The sequence below is a fragment of the Dermochelys coriacea genome, chromosome 5 (genome assembly GCF_009764565.3).
Source record: "Dermochelys coriacea isolate rDerCor1 chromosome 5, rDerCor1.pri.v4, whole genome shotgun sequence".
In the NCBI taxonomy this organism is placed as follows: domain Eukaryota; kingdom Metazoa; phylum Chordata; order Testudines; family Dermochelyidae; genus Dermochelys; species Dermochelys coriacea.
In genome coordinates, this window is record NC_050072.1 from 60,791,893 (window position 1) to 60,819,265 (window position 27,373).

Below are 27,373 nucleotides of genomic sequence, written 5' to 3' on the forward strand. Positions count from 1 at the left end.
AGTCTGAGTGGATGGTGGGGAGGGAGAAAAGCAGAGCCACAGGTTGGTTCTGGATGACTCTTAACAATGCTTTCCAGTAACATGAAGATTAAAAGAAATAAAATAATTTATCTTGCTATTTGGGACTGTGGCTATGGGTCTGCACACACATCAGAAAATATATATTTAGCAATCAATTGCTCCCAACCAAAAAAGGCCAGCTGACAATTAAGATCTTTCCATCCCAACAGGCCAGATAGGTTTTTGCCCCAGAATAACAGCAATATAGTTTTGTTTATACTGTGTTTCCAAACTGCACTAGGAGAATTCCCCAAATCAAGTTATCCATCACTCAGCCAATAACCTACACACAAATCTGAAAGTTATTTATTCTGGGGACGAGAACATTGCTGACTCACAGGGAGGAAAAGAGGATGTAGGAGAGCAGAATAGGAGGAAGGAGGGAAATGAATCAAAGGAAGTTTAAATTTTTTTTTAAAAAAATGTGCTTGTTGCTTGTTGGTAATTTTCCCTTTATCTCACCTATTTTGTAAGGTTTTCCTGTTTCACTTGAAGGGAGTAGGAAGCTGCAGTGCAGCAGCATCTTTGTTGCTGGCAGACAGCTTCAAAAATTCTGAGTACACAAGTCAGCCAGAGCAGAGGTATAATAATAATAGTTAATCAGAGATGGGAGATTTGCATATTCAGAATACGGTTATTGATAAATAACTGTAAAGTTAGTATGCAAATTCTTGCACTCTGATTCACTAATAATGTTAACAGCCAATCTGAGCACAGGGATTGATATACTGTATGTTACTGAGAAATAACTGTAGATTGATTATGCAAATCAGACACCCAAAACTAGAGTACAGGGAATTATGTAATTGGTAAAAATTCTGAATGGCTAAGACAATTGCATTGCAATACAATATTTGTGATTTTACATATTTTTTTCATGTCTCCTTTTCCTCTTTTCCTTTTCAAACTAAATAATCCCAAGCCTTTAGACTGCACAATATATTTTTGTCAAACATACTGTAACATTTATAACTATGCCTTTTATGAGATAAAGTAATTTGAAAAAAGATCCTTTCCAAAACAGTCCACCATCTTCTACATGTGCAGCTGTCTCTCTGACCATTCACATTTCTGGCAGTTAATAGAATCATCATGGACCTAGGTAAATCAAAACTAATTCTGATTGGCAAAACTTTTATAAATGGAATCTATTCATGTGAAACAAATAATGATCATTCTAAGATTGTTTTACTGATTATAGGAGATTTTCTAAAAACCAACAATTTCTCTTGATATTAATATATCTACATTAAAAAACTCATAATGGAAATCATACAAAAGTGTTATTTTTCTATTTCCTAAAGTACTTGAAGTATGTGTCGCTTTCCAGTTCTTTCAATCTGTTTATATGCTGTAATGAGAAACAGACATTTTTGAACCATGCTATTGCAAGAAAAATAGACTTCTGGCCAAGAAAAATGCAGATTTCCCACCACAGGAAACAATGAATCTAACAAACTTCAACACATTTAGGTAAAACAACAACTTAGTATTTTCATTAACAGTTTTCATTTCAGAACAAAGCTAGGCTGCAAAGTCTCTGTTACACAGTTTATATCTGTTACATGAATTAAATTAAATAGAATGGCTTCACCGTATATTTTTCTTCTTGACATTTTTGTCACTAACTTATTATATGCAGCCTGAATTATTTAAATAAAAGATATATTTAAGATGCTCAAAGCTATTTGATTTTTTATAATAAAAAAACAGATATGTTCTCAGGGTATGCATTTTAAATGAACTCAGAGTTCTTATTTAACTAGGTATTGTAAAGTTTTTATGAAATATGTCTTATTACAGGATCCTGGCCTCTTCAAATTAGTTGTGTTGTAAGTAATTGTCAATAGCTTCTAAAATAATTATCCAAATTAAAAATAGACAGAAACTAAACTCCCCAATATGTATATCTGTCAATTTCTGTTTCAATAAAGGGTCCTGAATCCAAAAACATAGGTTTTTGTTAGTTCAGATTTAGTTCTGGATCTGAATTTTGCTGCTCAGGCCCATCTTTAATACATTTTCATTTTTTTCATAGTTCCAGGTGACAAATGATATGAAATAGCTTTTAAACTTAAGGAATGCCAAAACAACTTTAGGACACAAGTATTTTAGTTAAAAATTGAACTCTGTGACTCCATCATGTCCACTGATTTGTTACGTTACATTCCTTTTTGTTGAGAAAAGTCATGATCGCATTTTAGCAATAGAATGCCTATTGTTGAAGATTCAGAACACAAATGAGGATAGAGATCAATAGCTACTACAATTCTTCTAATGCAGTGACACTTTTTAAAAACTCAAAACTTCCAACCACATATCAGATTAATAAATAGCTTGGCTATATTTTAAGTCAGCACAAATGTACACATCTTAAAGGCAGGAAATTTAGTTCACAGGATATTAGTACAAAAGGGTACAGCGAAAAAGGATTCTTATATAGTATAAGATTATCAGGACTAGACTATCACACTGTGACTGTGCTGGTCTCTAGTTAATCTGACAATATTTGTCGGTGCATTGTTTCAAATCAATAACTAATTAACAAAGTACAAAAGATGTTGCACTGTTTCTGAAGCTCCTTGTTGAAAATGACTTTGAGTTGCACATGGGCAGAAAGGTCGCTTTTATGACATGTCTTTCAACATCTTGCCACTGTCAGATTAAATTACTTTTAGCAATTAATTGTCGTAAGTTAAAACAGAAGCACATTTGTTACAGCAGGTTGTCATAATGACATGGTGAGTAGTTGTTCTGATATGAATTTCTTCCACTGACCCTCTGTCATATCTTAATTTTTTTGGTTGACCTAACTGGAAAATTGGGAGCAAATCTTCTAACTCAAGCAGCACAGGCTAAACCTTGGGGGTCTTTCTGGGATTACATACCGAAGAATAATTGAAAGGAAATTCCATAGATACCTAGAAAACCAGCGGTTAACATTTTTTAAAGTATATTCAATCCAGGAAGTGTATATGAATGAAAAAAGTTAAAAAAACCCTCAAATCTTAGAACTCTACAATGACATAGCTAGCATTATTGTCAAAAAACAAAGATTTCACTCATCCCATTTTTATAATATAATATAATCCCATTAACCAACTCTGTTTATTTCATATGTGCCTTAACATAGAAGTTTAAACAGATTTAACATCTGGAAACAACACACATTCAAAATGATACTGTTTTTTTTTTTTTTGTGAGGTTTAGATTCTACTTTACTAAGAAACTATTCTACCCTCCAAGTCCATTTTGTTGCACTTCTCTTTATTATAATGGCTGCAAGTTGTCACTACCATAGCTAATATTCAGCTAGTATTTCTTTATAAAGATCTATGTTTATATATGTAACTTGGCCACAACAATTTGCACCAGGCTAAAATTTAATAAACAAAATCCAAATCAAAGAATATATTGATTTAATAAATGTTAAAACACATTCCAACCCTCTGATGGGGCTTTACTATTCCAGCACTTTACTAGGGCCTCTCGGAAGAGTTCCAGTTCACTCAAGCCACTCAATAGTGATATGATCCCTGTGGTAGGACACTATTTTAGAAGAGGTTATGGTTTAGATTATCCCATCTGTTCACATCACACAATGGGTCTATCCTTGTTACACCTTCGGTAATTTGGAAAAAGCTGCTGTTCTGGTGACTGGCAAACGTAAAACGTATATTGCATTAAAGATTTCCCTCCTCCCTTTACTGTGCATTCATATATTACGTAGGATTAACAACTTCTCTTTATCAGAAGTACGAATCCTTTAGGCCCGCATCTGTAATGGTTAACTTTAATCCTCTTTAATATGGATTAGTAGTCGTGCCTGTTGGGACATCAGGAATGGGGTGATGATTCAAGGCCTTCTAAATCTGTATACAGACTTTGGAGATAAGGAGGAGAACACACTTAACTCCTGCAGAGTTGAAAATAAGTCCAAAATAAAAAAAGGCAACAATAAGGACTTGCGCCCATTGGAAGGCAGTGTCTGTATATAAAGACTAGTGGATATTCTGGGCACAGTGTTCTACTTCAGAGCAACAGGCTTGGTAGCCTATAGTCTGGCAATACTGCACGGACTTTGGTGCCCTTTCAGAGGGCTTGGATTTGAAGTTAAGGCACTGGACTGGGACTGAGAACTGGATTAAGTTTTTTGCTCTACTACCCCACTGCTAATGTGGAGCAGTACCTTATTCTTGAATGCTCAGTTTGAGAAAGGGGATTTCCAACTGGCCCTCATGTGTCTGTGCCTCAGTTTCCCATCTATGAAATGGTGATGGCACCTTTCTGCCTCATGAGGGTATCTGTCAGGATATACAGGATATATGTTTGGGAAATACTCAAATATGAAGGAGATGGATTTAGATGATAGAGTAAGGTATCTGAATCAGTGAGTGGGAGACCTGATAAATTTAAGCTATAAGGTCTTCAACTGCTGTTCACTAATATGTTAATAAAGTTGCAGCCCATTTTCTTTCAATATGTCTAACTTCATTCAGTAGGCAAATGGCCACTTTAGATGGAACAGGGAGCTTTTTTGTACTCCTGGAACTGAAAAACTGTTCTGAAGTTTAAAAGAAAAGTTTGGGGACTTAAACTAAAATGTGGACTAGAACCTTTTTGCTAGAGAAGTAATGGGGAAGAGGGAGAAAGGAGCATATAGACACTATTTGTACCCTGGAGTACAGCTTAAAACACAGTATGCTAAACTATGTTCCAGGACTTTTACTGCCCTGTAGAGTTTCCCCATGGTGAGTTAGCACATGACAATCAGGTGCGCTGAAGATTCACACCCCGGTTGGCTGCACACTACTTCACTTTGTAGACAAGTCCTTTATCCCTGAGTGTAATGGAGAAAAACAGCCATGATGTCACTATAAGGCCAGGTATTCAAAGAGGGGGAAATTCACCCCTGTGCAGAGAGTCCACACAAGAACTGTATGCCACTTACACACTGCTTTGAAGATTTAAACAGGACTTCCACGGCACATAGCCTTGTGATTTTAGCTGAGCTTTGTAACTGAAGTATCATCAAACAACCAATTAAAAAAATCATTCTTAAAACGTATATTGTTAAAGTTCCTTGGACTTTGTGCAAGACTGGCATGAGTATAGCCTCTGAAAGAGAGCAATTTTAAAACACATTGGGAGCTCCACAATAGGCCTGCTGGTGGATCCTGCTAAGGCAATGCACTAAATCTGAGCCATCTCCATGCCATAGCTCTTCCCTGACCACTTTTTGGGATACAGGCTCCCTAGAACTATTCCAGAAGAGATAGGGTGGCAGCTACTTTCTGCTACTGCAGCCTACCTTGTGAGCGTCTGGCAGAGCTGAATTTAGCTGAGTTGCTATATCTGTGTGTAGCTAGGGAGACAAAGTTTGCTGAAAAGAGTATTTCATACGGCAAGATACTGTGTTCTCTGTTAGATCACACTAACACAGCAGCAGTTGAAGCCTATGACGGCTTTATACCTCAGTGTGACTGTCTAGCAATCCCTACTATTAATATAATAAAATTGTATAATCATTTGTAAAATGCGTCAGTGCTGAAATGCATATGCTAGTGTACATCAGAATAAAAATAATTTAAAAATATTAAAAGATCATCCTCTAAAAGCTTAACAAAAGCAGTCCTTGGGGCAGTTCAGGAAAGGAAAGGGAACAGAACAGGTAAAAGGATGCAATGAACATAGAGACAACAGTCAACCATTAAAGATCTTTAAGAGGTCTCTCTAAAAGAGGGCTCAAATGGTCTGAGTAGGTTCCAAGCATAAAAAGATCCATCATAGCAAAAGTTGAATTGCCCACTTAATACACGATAGTGAGATTCCTAAACAGTGAATGGTGTCTGACAACAGGCCAAGATTCAAGGAGGAGATCTCAAATATAGCTAAGCCCTTTATCACTAAAAGCTTTAAAAAAAAAATAACCCATCCCTTTCTAGGCAGACAGTGTAAATAACACAGAAATGAATGATAGGAGTAACTTCTATCACCAAACATATTTATTTTGCTAGCAAAAGAGAAATCCTTCTAAGAAGGAATTACAGTAACTAAGTTTTATAGGGGACACTCTGCAAGACGGAATAAATAAGAGAACAGATTTATCATGGGATAAGTAAGGGCCCAGGCCAGGCTAATTATAGAATTTGAAACATAGCTTTCTATGGTAAAAGTGTGGTCGAATGAACACCAACATTCTTTATTTTCATGACTTACTAACTTCAAAAGACTGCCCACAGTAAATAAGAATATGAAGAGAAAGAAATATCTTTATAATAGCAGCCTAGGCCTAGCAGCAAGGCTTCTGTTTTTCCAGGGTTGAAGACAAGGTAGCTCTGCCACATCCAGGGCCGGCTCCAGGCACCTGCGTACCAAGCGGGTGCCTGGGGCGGCAGATATAAAGGGGCGGCAGGAGGTCGGGCTCTGGGGCGGCAATCCGCCCTTGGTGGCAACGGGAATTTGGCGGCTTTTCTTCGGTCGCCGGCGGCAATACAGCGGCCGCACCATCACTCTGCCTCCGGCAAGGTTTTTTGTTTTGTTTTTTTTTGCCGCTTGGGGTGGCAAAAATGCTGGAACCTGCCCTGGCCACATCCAAATAGCAATGTCTTCCAGACCTTTCTCTAGAGACTGAACTTGCATTGTCCATGAGACCAGAGATATACAATTGTATATCAACACAGAGAGCAGGAGCAAATGAAAGATACCAAGGGCAGGCAGTAATGCAGGCCAAAGAAAAATCAGTATGAGGCAGATACAGTTGGCTTCCTGCCTTTTCCTTGGAGTTCACTCCTCTTTGTGTCACTCCACTGGTTCGCTCTTCTCCATCACAAACACAAACTACTCATCTTTGTTTTTAAAGCCCTTTGCCAATACCAAATTAAAAAAATGCTGGGGCCCTGTGCACTATGGCAATTGGGGACCCCCTCACCTTTCCTGTTCCCTGGGGACTGAGAGGCTTCAGGGGAGTCAGTCCTGCCTCAGGGTAGTGGAAAGCCCAAGGTGTGTGTGTGTGTGTCTGTCTGTGTGTGAGTGTGTGTGTAAGAGTGTGAGTGTGAGTGTGTGTGTGAGTGAGAGTTGCTGTCCCTGGGGAGTTGAAAGCCCAGGAGAGGGGGGACTGGAGACCAAGCCACCCTGCAGTGACTCCTCTCCTGTTGGGCTGGCCCAGCTCCCCGCTCTGGCCTGTTGGCTCTAACCACAGCATGCAGGAGTGCCCCACACAATGCCATGCCCGCTTCTTGGCCCTGGGGTGTGTATACACATATGTATGTTCCCTCCCCACCTGCAGTGCATACTGGTTAATCTGGACCCGCCCTTTGCCCTACTCATCATCTTTTATATGCTGCTGAGACATTGACCACACAGTTCCATGAAGTCAATGGTGCTAGTCTATTTGTTAAGTTTTCAACAAACACCTTCATGCTTTCTGCCTAGCCACATCTCATGCATTTAAGGAGCTTCCTGTAAACATCCGTACAGCCACCTCATTGCCCACCTTCAGATCCATCCTTAAAACTTCTCTCTATGAAATGCCTACAAAAAATTCACCAGTGGTTAGGTAGCTAGTATGCTGTGACCATTGCTTCTCACGCTGACCAGTTTTGTCTCATCACCTTGTGCTGCCATCTGTTCACTGTACCCTTTTGTTCTCTCATGTCTTATACTTATATTGTAAATGCATGGGGTAAGAACTGGTTTTGTTATGGGTTTGTACAGTGCCTAGCACAATGGGTCCCTAGTCTATGATTAGGGCCCCTACGCATTATTGCACTATAAAAAATCCCCTCCAAGTCATGGAGTTTTACTGGTTTCTGGAGCTGTTGAAACATACTGGGGCAGGGTTGCCTTTGAACCCTAGCAACTCCCTTGCATATCTTCTGCATGACTGCCCCTTGTTTTTCTTTGGCCCTAGTACATGACTGGATACATTGAGGCCAAAGTCTATGGGAAAGGAGGAAATTGTTAGCCAGGGTTTCAAAAGAGGTTCATAATCCTCAGAAATGGGGACTTTGGTTAATTAGGAGATGGTACGGCCATTTGCAGATCCTGTAGATTGCTATAGCTCTGTCTGAAAGCTCTCTTCTGCATTCCCTCCTTCCACAATCTGGCATGCTCTCAACCCCAGTTCCAGACCCTCAAGTGCTTAATACATCATTATAACAAAATATGTAATCCATTGCGCTTTTGTTTTCATATTATACCACTATCTGATCAAAAATAGTTTCAAACATTTTAGAGCAACACAAAATATTTTGACACTGTGCAAAAACAGAAGTTTTAAAATATGCTTTTTGGAACACGACACTACCCTATTTGGTTCCTAACTCAAGAGAGAGACATTTAAAGCTAAAGTATTAGATTAATACAACTTTGTGATCTTTAGAGTTATAGCTTAAGAATTTAGAGCAGCATTTTGATTAATCAATTAAATTACAATATACAATTTTGACAGTGTTTGAATATATTGCAAAATAGTTCAGCATATTCTGACACAAATGGAGAGCCACTGCTGTTTATGCTATGTCAACTAGAGAAGCAACTGGGCTCCATTCTATCTTGATGCACAATCCGCACCTCTAACTGATAGTTTAATTGTTCAGATAGATATCACTAATAGAAGCACCACCACATATATTTGACAAAAGCTTTAATAGCAGAGTCCTTCCACACTTCTTGAGCAACCTATTTAGTATATTTGCACTTTTACCAATGGTACCAAGCATTCCCAAATTTGTGATGAATACTGGTTTTTTTCCTATAAAAACTATAAACTATTGACAGGTTTCAGAGTAGCAGTCGTGTTAGTCTGTATTCGCAAAAAGAAAAGGAGTACTTGTGGCACCTTAGAGACTAACAAATTTATTAGAGCATAAGCTTTCGTGAGCTACAGCTCACTTCATCGGATGCATTTCTAATAAACTATTAGAAGTCCCAGCTATTCTGTGAGGAAGTAGAGCTGCATTAGCTCACTCAGTAGTTTCATTCCCAGCAGTGCCATCTATTGGAAAACTCACCATAATAATTTAATCTCAGAAAATTCAAGCGTTTGAGTATAAAGAAAATATATTTCAGTCTGGATTGATAAAAAGTCAACATTGCAAGAAATGACCAAGGAATATAACCACACAGAAAAAGAGAGAACATTAAATGTTAAAATTGAAGTTTTAGTGAAGTATGGTTGCAAGACATTCCTCCAGCTTGGAAAGAGAAGCAGCTACTGATCTCTCCCACTTTAAGGGACATGAAGCATTGTGGATCCAATTCAGATATATTTTTTTTGAATGAAAGAAAAAAACAGGGACAATGATGATTATGTAGTGGGAGAGGCCTGGAAAGACTTAGTTTGTTTAAACCCTGAATTATTTCATTTTGTTGGATATCAATATTGCGGCACAGAAAAAATGCAGAATGATTAACTATTCAGGAAACCACCTGCACTGATTAGGTAATTGCCATAGTGCTATATGTTAAATTACACATGTAGCCTTTGGCTGTCCTGTTTTGTCCAGGTGATTCAATGGTGTTGACATAGTAATTTATAACACCCACTGGTCCAGAATCCTGTGATATAATTTTAGTCATGATAATGCAGCAGTGCATCAGAAAACTGCTTATTCTACTTGGGTTTTAAGAATACATGGTGGGAGTGAACTGACAAGAGTTTCACTGGGGTTATATTGAATGTATTGATTATTGAATACATTGAATATTGATTACCATTTCTGTCAAGGAGCTTCAAAAAACTGTATGATTGGGGCCCATGAAAGTGATGCAATCACTAGCAACAATAATTGAATAGGTAGACATTTTAAATTAAAACAGGAACAAAGAAGCCTTAAATTTTCCCTTGATAGACTCCAGGCCTCTGTTTAGTGTTGTTCCTTGTATGCTTAACAAGGAATGCAAGCTAAAAAGTGGAGAAAAAGACCTCAGAGCAAATATGAATATCTGCAGCTGGTCTAAAACACACTTATATGTCTCTTGAGAGAATAGGTAGATGACAGCATATCAGCCTTGTGCTCTGCAGACTGCCCCGTCTCCCCATTCATTACCAGATCCAATTTAAATTCCTCATCTTCAAGGCCTCAATGGGCAAGGGCCAGACTACCTTTAAAACTGCTTCTTTCTCCACACAACATCAAGAATACTAAGATCCACAAGACAAAGAAGTTGACAGTACCCAGGCCAAAGCTCTGCCACTGAGGACAAGGTATTTTTGGTGAAGGGTGACCAGCTATGGAATTCACTAAGGCAGGGTCAGAATTGAGTTCATGTCTTTTTTTCCTTCAGAGCTCAATGTAACACATAGGTCTTTTACAAAGGCCTTTCTCCTCAACAGAGGGAGCAATAAGCACTGACAAGTTAAATCTCTTTCTGAAGGAGACCAAGGATTTAAAAAAAAGTTGAATGATGAGAACCTCCAGAGTTAATTAGTAAGGATTACACAATAAAAAAAATTAGAAGGGATATAAACCCTTATGATTCAAGTTTTAAACCAGCCTCTAACTGAAAATGTTAGGAAGAATCTTTCCCTTTTGGAAGGTGATTCTATAATTGCCCACTTCAGGGTTTCCTGCACTTCCCTCTTATGTATTTGATAATGTCCACTGTTGCATCCTGGTTACTGGACTGGATGGACCACTGGTCTGACCTGTTATGACAATTCCTATGCTCCAAAAGCTGACATTTGTTTTCAAATGAAATGTGTCTTTTTCAATTTTGCACTTTGTTCTCTGTGGTACATTTTATGAAAATGGGGAGGGAGGGTTGTTGACATCCTGGAATTTACTGTAGCATGTGCACCTGTTCTCAGGAAACTTGCATGCATTCTTTTCTTACCACTGAACAAATGCTGTCATCCTCCAGATGCCAAGGGCACAGTCCTGATACCTACTATCTAGCCTCTCTAATTTATTTAAATAAATTAATATTTGATTAGAAAGCGTGATTTTTCAGCATCTCTAAGAAATATGGGTATATTTATTTCCCGGAAATCCATTTCTATATCTGAATCCCTCAATTTAAAACAGTTCTTCTGGCATGACAGATGAACAGTGTTTAGTTCTGGAGACTGTTTCCAGTAAATCAGATCTCCTATCAAAGTTTTTCGCAGCAGAGTAAATTCAGATTAAAACTGTTTTCCTCAGATATTTAGATTATTTCTTGTGATTTAGAACTGCTGAATTTTAAGTGGTGATCACCAAACGTCAGAAGTTCACAACATAGCACTATAAGGCCAAAAGTAATTTTCATTAATGATGACTACTGGGTGGTTCAACTAAAAAATGTGGTGAAAGTGTGAAGGATTTACGGGTGGCCATTTAAAATTTTTGATAATGGGATAGCCCATTTTTTCTACAGATCAGTTCAGATTTGACCCTATTTGGAACTAGATTATGCCCTAGGCATCAGAAGGTGCACTTGGGGTTGCACAGCTGCTGGAGCCTTCAGGAAAAATCCTAACTAACAAAATTCCTTATGAGTGCTCCCAGATAGAGTGTACCCCCTGATTTGTTGCACCAACCTTGTAAAGCATGTACAGCATATGCTCCTATGCTCCTTGCTAAACCCAGGTGCCTTGTATAGTCCAAAAATCACTGAACTGACCTTTGTCTCAGACCTCATTATTTTCAAAAGCACCTTGTCCAGAATAGAAAAAGAGCAAAAAGACAATTGGCAGGACTCTCCTCTGAGGTACCTGGACAATAAAATTACAACTTTAGTTTTTAATGTGGATGGCCATTAGGGAGTCCATCACTTCCGTCAGAATATAAGGAACACTTAACTACCGATAATTCTTCTTTACCAGTGGATCTTGTATCTGGCTGTGGTTCAGATAATCCACTATAAAGTTTAAGAATCCTGCAATCTGAATGTCCGAAAGTTGAGGAGATTACTCTAGGTCCAGAAAAAGGTAGCTGGGACCTATGCTGCTCCTGCTCCTTGATCTGCTTCCTCCCAATTGTTGATATAGGCAAATCACAATCACACCATTCATTTGATCTCTATCCAGGTATTTTCAAAGTGCCAATCAACATAGTATCTATGCCTCTCACAGCTTTCCCAACAGGTGACGGTCAAAGTGGCAGAAAGAAATTCAAACTGCTATGGTCTCCAAGTGACCTCTCTTGGATCCATCAACACTGCAACACATGGTGGCCAAAAGACACATTCCCCATCTTGTCAAATTTGTGTCTATTAATGTCATCATCTCAGAGAGATGTTGAGGAGGAATTTGGCAAATCTTTTCAACCTGCAGTTTAAGTGAAAAAAGACTTGAAGATGTTGGTTTAATTACTGGTGCACAAGGTAGTTCCACTCCTGAGACAACCTATGGCTCAAAAGCCAGAGTAAAAACTAGCCCAGAGATCCACTTCTATGCAAGCTGTCATTATCCTAGTGCCCAAAGACATGCCCATACTATGACTGAGATCAATTATACAAATGTGCAGCTTCTCTATTTCTGGTTCATACCTATGAATTTAAAATCTTACTTTCAAGTCAATCAGTTCTTTAGAGGGAAAGTGGGAGATTTTTTGACCCAACTCACGTACGTCCAAAAGCAACTGAAGGCTGCTTACTTCAAGGTCCACATCCCTACCTGATTTCACCCAGATTAATCAACTGATAAGTTACAAATAGATAAGAGATCATTTTTCTCAATGGCAGGGGACAGGACACCATTACTTTGCTGAAGTGCAAGGAGCTATGACCCAGACTAACACAAGAACCCTAAATTGCCAGCGACTTCTCAGTGCAAAGAATCCCCACAGGAGCAATTTTAAACTGTTGAAGACTGAACAGCAGGACTGAGGTTTTGGGTTCTGCAGGTATTGTCCTGGCTGGAGTTATTGAGCCCCATTCATAGACCAAAGTTGAACTGTTTTTGCTTTCTTATTTAAAACCATATTTTACAATAATTGTGCACATTGCAAGCACAAGTGGCACAGTACAACACCCCACTCATGGTCCCTAGCATAGGGGGATATGTTGGAATGACTCTGCACCCCAGCCATCTCCAAATACCAAAAGACCTTTCAGGACTACAGGCAGCCAGGTACAACTTAGAGGAGGTCTGAGGATGCTTTAATTTACATCAGTATCCAAGATGGCCCTTGAATTGAGGAATTAGGGGTTGTAGAAAGGTGCTTTCTCTCAGATCCTGTGGTGAGTATAGCTTGGCATAACCAAAGAATCAGACCCAAAGACAGCCAAGTCACTATTGCAAATATAGACTAGTGTATGACTCAAAGTAAAGTGGGCAACAGGTTGCTAACTTCTCATGAGACAAGTTATATTAAGCAGCTCTAGATTGTTATCGTTAACTGGTTCCCAGCTGAGAAAGTCTGAGCAGAAAGTTCAAGCTTATTGTAGAGGTGGATTTATTTTGTGACCTCCTACTAAGATCTTTGTTTTGGCCAGATTTTCCAACTGCACAACAATCTGAGTATCAAAATACATAGACGTATGTGTGTGTTTGGGCTGTGCGGAAAGTGAAAAGTTATTATTCTTGTTTTGGATATCAATCGAAAGGATATTACCCTTTTGATTCTATTGGATAAATGATAAAGAATACCTGTAGGGAACAATCTGCACTGGCAGAGGGATGGACTAATGACCTAAGAGGCCTTTTCAGTCTGTAACTTCTATGGCTATATAATCAAAGATTGGCACTATCTGAACGTAAGAAGTTTGAATAATTTTATTCACCTTTGTCTTGAACGAGTGGGTATGCTTTCTGCTGAGCCAGTTTTCTTTATGACTAGCTCACTAAGTCCCCAGTTTTACTTAGCCTGAAACTTGATGGAAAGGAAGGATGACTTGGATGACCTATAAGAGAAGATAATGTTTTAGAATAACAGGAGTACAGTTGAACTCATGGTGGGAGTAGAGATGCAAGCTGATTTTTCCTTTGGAAGCTCATACAGCTTTCCTCATATTTTAGGAGCCTGATTTAACAATACATGGTTTGCCAGTATCATGAAATGAAGTGTTTGATAGCCAGGAAAGCTGGATGGCCCTGATTTATTCCTCTTCTTTGATTAGCTGCACTTGTGAAATGCAGAACAAAAGAGAGGGTACTGCAGAATAAGGAGTCAGTATCACTCTCAAGAGATGCAAAATCTTCCTCCTGTGATAATTTGCTTTTCTGATCTCCCTCTTGCTCAGGGAAAAAAGGACCAATGCAACTATTCTAGATTAGTAGATGCAAGACACACTGTAGGAACGAGCCCTTACTATATCAATATTTATTAAAAAGTATAATTTCAATAGATATGGAATGTGCAAAAACAGCCAATTTATATATGATTTAATACTATTAAATTTTTAAAATATAAAATTTGATTAAGTATTTATTTAATGTATTTATAAACTTGGTATCTACAGAATGAACTGCTATGAACTTTTTCAGTTACACAGAAGTTATTGTAGGATTCTGAAAGCTATCTGTGTCTGTACACTCACATACTTTTTTTCTTCTTTTAAACTCTTTAGGCCTAACGTTCCTAAATGGTTGACCTAAGGACAAAGACACTTCAACAGTTTATACTCCGTTTCTTCCTAATCCTTTCACTGAGAGGCTTTGCTGTCCCGTAGAAGTAGCAGATGGTTCACTGAAGTGGAGGGGAGTATTTGGGCTTTAAATTTTAAATATAGTATCACTAATCTAATTTGTTTTAAAAATACGCTCCCCCTCCCCCAAAATCACACACTTTTACATGAAGTAAAAACCACTAAAAATAAGCATTTATAAAAGAGGAATGATAGGCGATCTGGGCCTTAGCTCTGCCACAGACTTTTGTAAGCTTGGCCAAGTCACTTGACCTCTCAGGAGTTGATTGCCTGAGCTTGCATGTGATTGTCTCTCTTCTGCTGGGATAAAGTTAGTTTTGCACTGAGCATTAGATGTTCTCCACTTGTAACTGTTGTCCATTACTGCACTGCAATAATATATCTTTTCCTATAATTTTTAAAGATACCAGGTTTTTGGCTTACTCATCCTGGCAGACAGTGTTTCAGGCCACATAAGTGAATGGTGTTTCTTGCTTCTTATACCTGATAAAGACTGGGAGCCAGAGGGATTCAGACCCCGATCTAGGGAGGGATAGCTCAGTGGTTTGAGCATTGGCCTGCTAAACCCAGGATTGAGAGTTCAATCCTTGAGGGGGCCATTTAGGGATCAGGGGCAAAAATTTGGGATTGGTCCTGCTTTGAGTATGGGGTTGGACTAGATGACCTCTTGAGGTCCCTTCCAACCCTGATATTCAATGATTCTAGGAAAGCAGTTAAGCATCTATGCAACTTTAGGCTCATGAGTAGTCTGTGATGAAAGACACATTATTGATTTTCATAGGTCTATTCATGTGCCTAAAGCTACACACATAATTACGTGCTTCACCGGATCAGGGCCTTCCTTCCTTCCACAGAGAAGAAATTAATATAGCCAGTAGGGACTGACGAGAGTTTGTTCACAAAAGGGCCCGATTCCGCAGTAAAAGATTTTGGCCATTTAAATATCAGTATTCACAAGCACCTATGTCTTTGTGGCTGGTGGGGTGTTGTGCCATTCTTATAGAACAATGAGCAGCAATAGCATGCCCTTTCCCAATTACCTGCAAGGGTTTCCTGCCTGCTGGCATTCATTTGTAGTGATTGAAGTGTTTACTTTATATTAATAAAGTTGCTGTCTTTTTCCACTTTTATTCTAAATATTGGTATATATTATTTTATTTGTCCAGGCCCATGGAAAAAAAAATCAGTTTGCTTAAATTTACCAAACACATACATTACTTCCTTTGGTAATATAGTTTGACAGATTATGGAATATTTGTCAGTTTAAACTCTTAAAGAAAAGGAGAAAAATACTAAATAATGAATAAAGAATAAGCTACATCAAAGCATCATTTAATTGATGGATCATTAATACAGAATACTACTACAAATTGTAATATTGTTGTGAAAGGTATGTATGTGCACCATGTATCCTATAATTATGTTTAATGATCCATGGCAGCATATGTACTTATGTTGGGTATGATATTTAGCATGGGCCGACTACTGATTTACATTGATGAGTGTCTTTCAACACAGAACAGACACTTTCAGTATAGAAATCTGCAGGGAGTGGGAGATGGAGGAAATGATAATGTTACATTTAAGCCTATATTCCATTTGTATAGGTAAAGGCTGTGCTAGAATGCAACACATTCTGAGTTTAGCTCAGCAATTAACGAAAGCTGGGGTACTAATATTCTGGGGGAAGCATTAGCCGATATGTACAGCAGCAGCCTCTGGTGGTCTAAGTAAAATACTAATTCTATACGCAGGGGGTGGAAATATGTTTTTTAAATGTATGTACGTACATATTTAGCTACTTGACTCAATTTTCAATCCAACACATTAAAAAACAGATGCTTTTAAAAAATGATCTGTTGGCAATATGCTTATTAAAATCTGATCAGTAAGAATATTAAAATTCACTATGCATTAATTAACACATTATATGAAAGTAAAATGTCTTTGTTTCATCATTTTAAAAAGTATTATAGTCAATGCTGATCATCAGGGAGTTTTTGCTTTGGTTTCTGTTGCTGAAAAAGAAACTAAATTTATAGGATCATTACTAAATTGATGACATTTTCTGTCTACACTCTTGAATTCAGTTGGCAGATGTTTTCAAGAACAAAAAATTCTTATTACAAAACATATTAAGTAGGTTTTCCTGCCATAATGTCTGACATGATCTTTATTGCCCACACCAAATCAATCCCCTTAACAAGCTATAATGTATGCCAGCAAGTACATTATTTCATAGTTAAGGAAACTTACAGCATGAAACAATAAGTACTTTGATCTCTAATGCTCTACTCTTAATGTAGTGCACAATCTGCTGGTTAGTCATTCTATCTGTATTCATCTGGTAAGTAAAATATTTTATACTTTTAAATGATAACCTTAAATGTTTCGGTCTCTGTTTTTACTTATAACCGTATATCTTGCACATTTACATTATTTGAAATAAAAATTAGAAAATACTTGAAGGAAATGTTCATTTTAAAAAGAAGTGGGGAAAGAAACTAGCTGAAATAACAAAGTTAATTTTTTTCCAAATCTTAGAAATACTGGTTATGTAAATTAAATCATCCACTCAGAGACAGCTTTAATTTGTTCAATCAACACTTATTCATCAGGCCACTGTAGGTCTAAGCCAGTGGTTTTCAATCTGTGGCCTGCAGACCCCTGGGGGTCCACAAACTACGTCTAAGGGGTCCACGAAAGGTTGTTAGCACCATAGAATAGTAGTTTTCAACCTGTGGTCCACAGTGCATCCCAAGACTGTGTTTAAGATTTCAAAAGGCGTACACACCTACCTTTGAAATTTTTTAGGGGTCCATAAATGAAAAAAGGTTGAAAGCCACTGGTCTAAGTGACCCAGAGATCATAACTGATGTTTATTCCCAATAACTAAAAGTTCATCAATTTTGCCAATGTATTTGGCATAAACAAATTTTCCTTCAACAACAGATAGGTCTCTTTTCTTTTTACACCTGTTTGTACTTCAGTAAACTTATTTACCATGCCTAGTGTGAGAAAATCTTATTTCTTTACTAATCTTGGATCTCTCCTCTCTCTGTGACAGTTTACCCAATGGCAAAATAGATATAACAATGCTTACCTGCCTTACATGGGTGATATAAGGCTTAATTAAGGTTTGTAAAAATGTTTTGATATGTGCTGTAGAAGTACATCACCACTTTATAGTCTTTTAGAGGTCCCCAAATCCCATAGAATAAATGGTGCTCTTTATTGCTAATGATCGTTCAGTTTTCTTTCGAGGCTGGTAGGCAAGTGAATTGAAATTTTGTCTAGGCATTTAACAATTCAAACCTCATTTCACAAGACTCTGCATTGGTGCCTATTGACGAAAATGTGAAGTAATCTTTCAGATTTCAGAGCCCACACCATCAGGTGACGTTTGCATACTTTTGGTCTATCCTGCTCCCAGTGAATTCAGTAGGCACAGAACTGGGCCCACAATGTACACTGCATATGAAGACTTCTGCTGTTACTTTCCATGCTTTAAAAAAAAAGGGAATTTCAGTACTCAACTTTGAAATAAGTCTTCATTGGATAAAGAGAACAGTGCAAAAACTTGCATTTTACATATTCTTAGGGCTTCATGAAACCACTATGTGTGTTCTATTAGGCAAAATAGCCACAAGTAGAAAGATACCATAGACAGGAAAGAAAATGTGAAAGAATCACTGTCATTAAAAACTAATGTTAGTCCCTAATACCAGAACTGGATTGCTGGGGTAAGGCCTGATAACTGGCCTAACCAGTGTATGCTGCCTTTTCATGAATAAGGCTGCCTCTCTCAAAGGCTGGGATTGGCTGGTCGGCAGATTGGTACAGTTCATAAAAAACAGTGCCCTTCTGGTCACTTTCCATGTACAAGGTTCTTATTGTTTCTACACTCAGGAAAAGAGTTTATTTCCTGAAAAGGTATACCTTTCTATGTTTGTTAATGATTGTCACAAGCCACGTGTGTGAAATTTTTAACTAGGCAGTAAAGCTATAAATCACTGTTATGTTAAAAATTAAAATTATTCTAACATCTATTTTGTTACATGTTTCTCTATTTCACACGAGAATGGCAAATTCTTACTGTTTTAACCGTACTGTGGCATTTCTGACATGTTTTAACTTTGAATAAAAATGCTAACTTTCATAATAAGTGCCTTGAAAATTGCATGACTCTGTCTAGAATGCATAATACACAGTATGTATATGAAGGAGAATGTGTCAAAGTGCAAATAATATTGTTTGTGCCCCCTGCAGAATTAGAAATCCTTGGGTAGCACAGTTATAACGATCCCATGCTGCTAGCATTACAAAGTGCAAAGGTTCACTGAGTAAGAAAAGAGTAAGAAAAGAGCAAGGGACAGAGTTTCCTCATTACACCATTCTTGAACTATTCTAGCTTAAATATTTATTAAGATATTAATAACTCTCTCCCTTTATCTGCCTTCAGAAGCTTAGCGGAAATACAATGGACGGCTGCTCATATGAAAACAATACATTATAGGGTAAAACTGCTACCACACAAGATGAACACCAGTATTTTGCACAATACATTATTAATTCAGCAGGTAATATATTAAATATTATTAGGCTATAACTACTGCCTCCCAAGTATAAGAACACAACATAATGCTGTAAATACATGCACGACATGTTGTGTAGCTAATATGTTACCAAAGCTGTATTAGGTGTTTCTTATGTATACATCTACTTATAAAACATTTTACAAAGTCTTCTTTAAATCAGTGTTTGTAACACATAATATGTTCTTTCGGGGCTTGAAGTTCCTCTTTGAAAACAGAAAGCAATATTTGCACCTCTTCCAAAACTTCCCATTCAATACATGACAAAAAATATCAATACAACAGTCATTCACTTTAAATGAACTCTTTAAGACATAAGTGAGTAGTGTATCTATATTTTTTTTAAAAAATAGCCATTATTAATGTAAATATGTATACTAAATATAAAATACTTCAGCACATAATTTAGTATAAGGGCAAACTTACTCTAATATACAACTGCAGAGTTTCTTTTTCTTTTTGCGGGTTCCGATACTTTTCGTAGAAGTCACGTCGCTTCTTTGTTTCTTTTTGGATTTTATCTTTTCTCTCTCTCTTTTCTGCAGGTTCATCTGAGCTATCAGAGGACAGCTGTACTTGGACTTTTGTCTTTTCCACTTCAATATAGTTCTCATTGGGATTCAGTACTATTACTCCATAGCCTTCCTGTTTCAGAAAAGACAAAATAAAAGATTAACAGAAGGATTTAAATCTGGAAATTGCTTTCAATTTATTTTATTGTTCTTTATAAAATATATTATAGTGATTTCATATTGGACAAAAGTATATTATTTAATAGTAATATTTTAAGAAATTTGAAGGGTTTCATTTCTGTAACTAAGGGGAAATATGTTTATATGTGTATCTGTGTGTGGATACATATATCTCTACATCTATATTCACATGACCTGCCTGTTTCACCTTTTAAAAACAATTTTCAAAATGTATTGGTGTTAGCTTTATATTCATAACTACATGTTACTTTATATGATTTTATCAGAAAGCTACTAGAACTAAAAAACAAAACATTATTATAAGAACACTACATAATGACTAACAAAGTGTATGTTCAGTTAATAAAACTTTTACAATAGAATGGATATTTTTCAAATAAAATCTCTGGAAACTATTCAGCACAGCTTAAAATAGTAACAACCTTTTGTCTAGCTGACCACCAGCATACGATGCACAAACTGATAGTGACAGTAACCATGAATCAATATCAACACTAATTCAGCAATACCGCTTACAAGTCAACTCTGTTAGGGTAGAATGACTTAAGTACCACTTTAAAACTGTACTGAAACTTCTTTGGGATTAAGTTATGTATTGTATTCTGCAAACCCAGAGAAAAACTATGCTGTGTATGATATTATGATTTTAAACTTCTGTGCTATATTTTTGTGCCTCAAGAAATGGAACTGTTGAAGAATACACACATTTATGTAAGAGAAATAAATTCTCAATGAAAAAGCTATTTGTTTTTATGTAATGTAAAAATAGGTTTAAAATACTGACAATCAATGAAATATAGTAACATTTCTGTGAATAAAAGTATTTTAAAAGGGGGGAGGGAAGAGAAAAGGACAAACAGTTAACAGAATGAGCTCCAATTAAACATAAAACACTCTAATTAAAAAAAACTCTATAATAATAAATAATACATATTTTGTATTAATTACCTATCAAAACAACATTATTTCTGCCTTTTTAGTTAAACTTTAATTTTACATTCAGGCCAAGTGAGAAGATCAAACAAGTCTACATACCTAGCTGACCAAAGTAAACCAAATCTACACCAACAAAAGATACTTTATTTGGTCTTGCTTTATTCTAATCTGTATAGCTATTCAAAAAACTTGTAACGCATTGTGATCACTGTCAGGTAGACAGATTGTCACTTGGTGATTTTCTACAGTTGGACACACTCGACTAGTTATTAAAATCACATTTGAAGGAAGTTCCTACCCCTTTTCCTTGTGCCTGTACAACTTTTCACGCCCTTCTCAAATTTCTGCTATAACTTCTCCTCCCACCAAAACTAAGTTAAAGGACACTGCTGCACTCTGCTATACAGGGTGAAATAGAAGCATTCAGTACACTGTCTCTGGTTTAAGGAACATAGTCAAAAAAGGTCACCATAGGCCAAAGAGAAAATTGCCTCCTCACTAGATTCTGTACCATAAATAAGTGGTCTCCTGTCATGTTTCTCCCCTGCCCTCTCTTCTGAGTGAATTGAACTAAAAAAAAAAAAACAACCCAAAAAAACCTGCAGAAAAATCAACAAAAACCAAACCACTATGAAGCTCTGAAATGCAGCTATCCCATGACTGAATATTATAATAATAAATAAATTACAACATTTTATTATTATGACTAGAAAGAAGGAATTCTGTACTATTATTAAATACTTTTTTCAACTTTTAAAAATGAATTTAAGTTTATAAATCTACAACACACACACCACAAAACAGAGTAGTGCTTTAGTTAACCTATGTAAAAATATTAGTGAATTAGGAGAGTTGTATGAAAGTACACTTTTTGTGCTATGCTAAATGGTAGGAAGAAATGATGAAGTTTTCAAAACAAAAGTACTCTGGTGATTGTAGCCTGCAGTGTAGAATGCTTTAGTTTGTTGTCCATCTTCTTGATCTGTTCATTTTGAGTGCAGACATTCTGTGTATTGATTCTTTTTGCTTTCTATACAAAGCCAAATACAAAATTCATGTATTCATTGTGGTTTTATGTGTTACTGAAATTTGAAACTCTATGTCCACTAAAATCTGGCCACAAAACAGACACATAAATCTTCAAAGAAGCAGAATTTGTCTAAGTTATTGATTATGTAACTGAAAATTACATGAGTCATTTGTCCAATTTTATGAGGACACAATGTCAATTTTTTACAGAGACATCAAGACATGAAAAATTATTCCATTTTTAAATTCACTACTACATAAATCAATTAAAGGATTTTTATCAGTTAGATTTTAAACAGCATAACATGTCTCCCTTTACATTTTTAATTTTTTTTTTACTTTTTCAAACAGCCTTTTCCTTAGAGCAACATTATAATAATTAAGTCTGAGCATAATCTGCCAAACAAGTCTCAACACTTACTGTTATAAAAAGATTTTAATATTGTTTTGTTTATCAGAAGTTAAATGCTTTCATTCCGTTTTCTATTTTTCTTTCATAATCACTTCAACCCAAGTTGTAAGACAAACAATGGCATCAACAAGAGAATTTGAGCTAACATAATATACTGACTCATATGAAACAATATGGATATACATTGTAGCATCTATAATTGCACCAGAATTTAACCTCTATCAGGCTATACTACACCTTACAAACCTACTTCATCAAAAGTGAATCCTCATCTTTAAGTAAAAGGCCTCCCTCATGCTGCTGACCTATGAAAACAATGTGTTTCTTAGGCTCCATCAATGTCTGGAAAAATTATATAAGTAGCACACATTTGCAGTATCAAACTTCATAAAGATATGCACTTATTAAAATTTAAAACAAAAAGTGCAATCAGAAAATTGTAAGTAGAGACAAAGAGCTAAATGGTCCACTAACTTGTACATATCCATGGGGTTACACAAGGTGACGTCAATGCAGAATTGAACAAATATAGTTTAAAAAACTGAAAATATTCTTTACCAACTACTAATAATACACAGTAGAGTTTATCACAAATCATTAATATGGCTCTAACAAAAATGGACAACTACTATTTAAAATTATATTCTATAAAAAGCCTGTTGAGAAGTGTAACCCACATTCACTGTAATATCAATAGAGAGGCAAACACTAATCTCGCTTTCAGCCTAGATGCATATGTAGTGTTATTAAAAAATTTGACATGATGAAGTCTTTCATTAAATACATACATGTTTCTAGGAGAATTTCTTAAGGCTGTGTTCATTCGTAAAAAGTTAGATATCTTATTCATATGTATAACATCGAAGTAGCTTTTTTCCATATAACTCCTGTGTACAAATGGAGAAACTGCTCTGCTGTTGCAAAGTTATTTTACACTACAAAGTTATACTTTGTAAACTGCTATATTTTAAGCATTTGTAATTAGATTGGTATAATTTTTTTCTGTCTCAAAACAGAATAATCCCCACAGTTCTTCAACTGATTGTTACAAAATAATCCTAATGTACTAACATCTCTGAGAGAAGAAATATGTTGTGTTGTAGTTAATTAACTCCAAGTTTGTTTACATAGTACATCTGTTACTAGATGTGATAATCAAGACAGATATTGATAAAAGTAAACTTCATCCTTTAGTTCAATGGATGTAATTGTAGTTTCTCTATCAGAGTAAAGAAGGTAGGCTTAAATTGCCAGCATAGTAATAGGTATTTCCCCAAAACTATTGCTTCAGAAAGGTAAGTTAAGAACTCATAGTCCATACAACTAACTGCTCCCTGAGGTTTAAGAATTGTAAAAGAGCACGGCATGCAAGCTTTAGTTTCAAGTCTATAAATAGAGTGACAAATATATAATAGCTCACTTATCATTTATCCAACAGATGATTACTAATGGGAAAGCAGACAGCTGTTGGAAAGCACAAAAAATCATAAATAAGAAAGCTTAGCAATAAAAATCATATAGATACAGAAGTTCACTAGTCACTAAAATACAGCAGTATGAAATGGGATGATACTTTTGTCCTTTATTGGAATTTTACACAAGATGTTTGAAACTGAAGTTATATCCAAGTTAATTTGCCCTGTTAGTCAGCAATAGTAAGGTCAAAGCCAATCTAAAATATTTGAGGTAAATTCTGAGTCTTTTCAAACCTCTTGTGGCTGGCTAAATGAATAATGAGCTGAAAGCATTCAGCCCTGCATATTAATCCACCAAAATGGGATGCCATATGTGACCAGAGAGGTCAGGGGCTAGAGTGGAATCCCTTGACCTATGTAACTATCTTTTTGGTCTGTAAGTAAGGATCTATAAGAGATCATTTCCCTAAGCTTTATCAATCTGATTTTTCAAGTTCAGAATTCTATTTAGACTGTTTGCAACAAGATCAGAGCTAATCCTCAAGGGAAATGCAACTCAAAGTGTTTAGGTCTGTAAACTAAATCTGCCCATGGTTAAAATGGACATAGCAATGTCCATTCATCTTTTTAAAAGATGTATGTTCTGTTTATTTCCCATCTTTTCATGAGAAGGGTACATATATGTCACTGTTACAACATCCTAGGTGCAACAGTGGGATGAGGTCATGACAACCAATCAGAAGTCACTAGTGAAGTGTTAAAGTAAACATAGCTGTTGGAGATGCAGCTCAGCTTGAAAAATGCCCCCTCCATTATTTGAGTAATTTTCTCAAGACGTGACCTGAGACTGAAAAGCCTGAAATGTCAGTTGACTCCGTTTTGTGTTTCGACCCAATGTGCATTTTGGCAACTGCACCCTGCTAACACTTTGTAATATTTTCATCCCAGCTACACCTCAACTCTTAGCTCCCTGGATTCCAGGGCTGTGTCCAAGTGTCTAAAAATGCTGTGGTACTGCCAAACCTACATTGTCCCAGTAAGTTCCCAACTTAAAATACCTCATCAAGTTAGGCAGGAAAAGAAAACATGCCACAAAAAGTTTTTAGAGGACCACCTGTTGTCTATTATTTTTACATAGCACTCACTCATAAATCATAACACAGGGTAATTAATCAAGCTGTCAAAGAGAAGGTCAAAGGTTATGTGGGAGAGTCAGAAGGTCATGCATGGGCTGATAGAGGTCAGGGTCACACCGCATTCCTCATTATCAAGTTGGGATGAGAGACGGGCCAAGCAAACAAAAGTGAAAGCAGATGGAGAAGTGAGTGGATAAAAAAAAGAAAATTTCACAAACAAAAAGAAAAGTGAAAGAAGAATGTCAGCTGCCTTCAAATGAGGAGGAGAATAGAACAGAAATACACTGAGATGTTCTCAAAAGGTTTCACACAACATAAAGAAACTACAGTTTGATTATTTAAATACACTTAATATTACTTTCTCTGATCGATCTTCTTCCATGTACCAAGCAATATTACTGGGTTCTGTAATATTTGGTTTGATTCTGTTACACATCTTGAAGTTAGTATTTTCAAAGTGAATTAGACAAAAGTACACAATTATCTGATGAAGGTTGATTATGTATAAAATTACTTCTAAATGCTAGTTTTCTTCTTTCAAAATGCTTATGGATACAACAAATTGATGTTCAATAAAAAGTTATAACTTGTTTGAAAGATATGTTAGAACTTTACTTTTCATAAACACAAATACAAAACCAAAACATCATAAAAGTCCCTTTGGATGACACAAGAGTTATAAAATATTCTATCATTACACTGACCTGAATTAGATGCAGAATACTGTGCAAAATTAGCTGTCACCCTTTCCTCAAAATCTTTGTTAATCTCATTTTGAATGTTTGCAGCTTTATCAACACATGCATCAATGTCAGCTCCTTGGTTACTGAACCGCTGTACTTGGAAGAAGATATAATTAAAATGTTTTGGCACAGAAAAGGTGAAATTGTATCTTCCCCTGTTCCCTGAGGAGTCTGTAAAACATGTAGGCTATATTGACAAACACATACCCTTGTCTAGAGCCCTGTCATCCCAGGTCACCCAACTGCTATTTATTTCAAAACATTCACTTTACACTTACCCATAGTCACCTGCTGTGTTACTAACTTTTAATAGATATTAGAACTATAAACAATAAACCTTAAATTTCTTTTTGTGACTACTGCCTTCTAAATCTTTATTGTATTTGGTCCATACCTAGTTTCATCAAGAATTTTATTCATCTTATTTTACCATACACTACCTTTATGTTAGTAAGTATACATCATTCAGTTAACGTTTTCCTTTGTTATTTGCTAACCTGGTGTTAATGCAACTATATGAAACAAATCAATAATATCACAATGTTCAAGATTAAAAACCACATACTTATTGTATTTTGAATCTACTTTTGAAAAGTTTTACACCTCTCATTCTCAGAACACACATGACTTATAAGGTAGGTAACTCTAGAAGCAATATGTTGTAGTTTGCTTCTATCCATAACCAGTGACCCAAATGCCTTTATTTGTAAGCATTGCCACCCTAACTATTGTACGATGTGCACTCCAAAACAAAAAATTGGACATACCAAAGCCTTTTCTATATATTTTGAGTATTTTATTCTTCTGAATGCCCACAAACTTCATGGAGATCTACTGTGTGCACCACTCCTAATATGGAGTTTCAGTGCCTTTTCAATCACTGCCTAATTTCACCATATTTTAGAGTATACAATTTCCAATGGAAAGTAAAACAGCTGAGAAATTTCCAAATTTCTACAACACATGCTTAACTCAATGTGAATTAATCTAAAATAATTATTTCCTTGATCAAACACTGTTTCTTATAGAACTGTCTTCAGTACCATCAACACATCATAAATATGAAATTTGGACTCTGTGGAAGCTGAATGGAACAGAATTCAGCCCAACAACGCCGAGTCAGGTTGTAATGCTGCAATACAAACGTTCCACACTCACAATTGCAGGCTGGAATACTTGCTCCCCCCCTCCTTATTCTTTATATGCGAACCTGTGGTTCTCTGAATTCATGGAGTTACTCAGTTGGCTAGAACCCACAGCCCTCTCCATGCCATCTTATTTGGATCTGGTGTGTGTTCCCTCTGTGTGGGGAGCCCATATTTCACAGGCCTTATGCCCTCCTCCATGCAACTATTTCCCTTTCTCCTTTCCATAAAGATTATAGGGCTTCAGTGGAGTGCAAGATCTTGCATAAGACCTCTGTGCAGCTGTGAATTTCACCTTGAGAGAACTACCTCCATCAAGATTTTAATGGAAAGGGTACATAGTACTTAGCACTTTACATTTTCAAAGCAATACATAACAGAACAGAACAGTAACTAATCCGCACAAGATACAGATGAGTATTGAGTATCATTAGATCTATTTTACAGACAAGGAAACTAAACTAGGGAGGTTAAGTGACTTTCTGAAAGTTACACAAAAAGTAGTAGCAGAGCTGAGATTAAAATGAAAGAGTTTCTGGATCCTTCCTAACTATCTAAGGTATTTTGAAGGTGCACATCACTTTAGAATTTGAGTTCTCATGTCCAAATTCAGTT

At 36.4% G+C, this 27,373-nt stretch overlaps 1 protein-coding gene across 17 annotated transcripts in view; it reads right to left on the bottom strand.

Annotated features, from left to right (window-relative positions):
• FAM172A (family with sequence similarity 172 member A) overlaps nucleotides 1-27,373 on the bottom strand; it is a 372,757-nt gene that overhangs the window by 182,953 nt on the left and 162,431 nt on the right. For all 17 annotated transcript variants that reach the window (XM_043514568.1, XM_038403039.2, XM_038403038.2 and 14 more), the window contains one exon: nucleotides 19,656-19,874. In XM_043514568.1, the coding sequence (XP_043370503.1) occupies nucleotides 19,656-19,874 (219 nt within the window). The remainder of the gene's footprint in view (nucleotides 1-19,655; nucleotides 19,875-27,373) is intronic.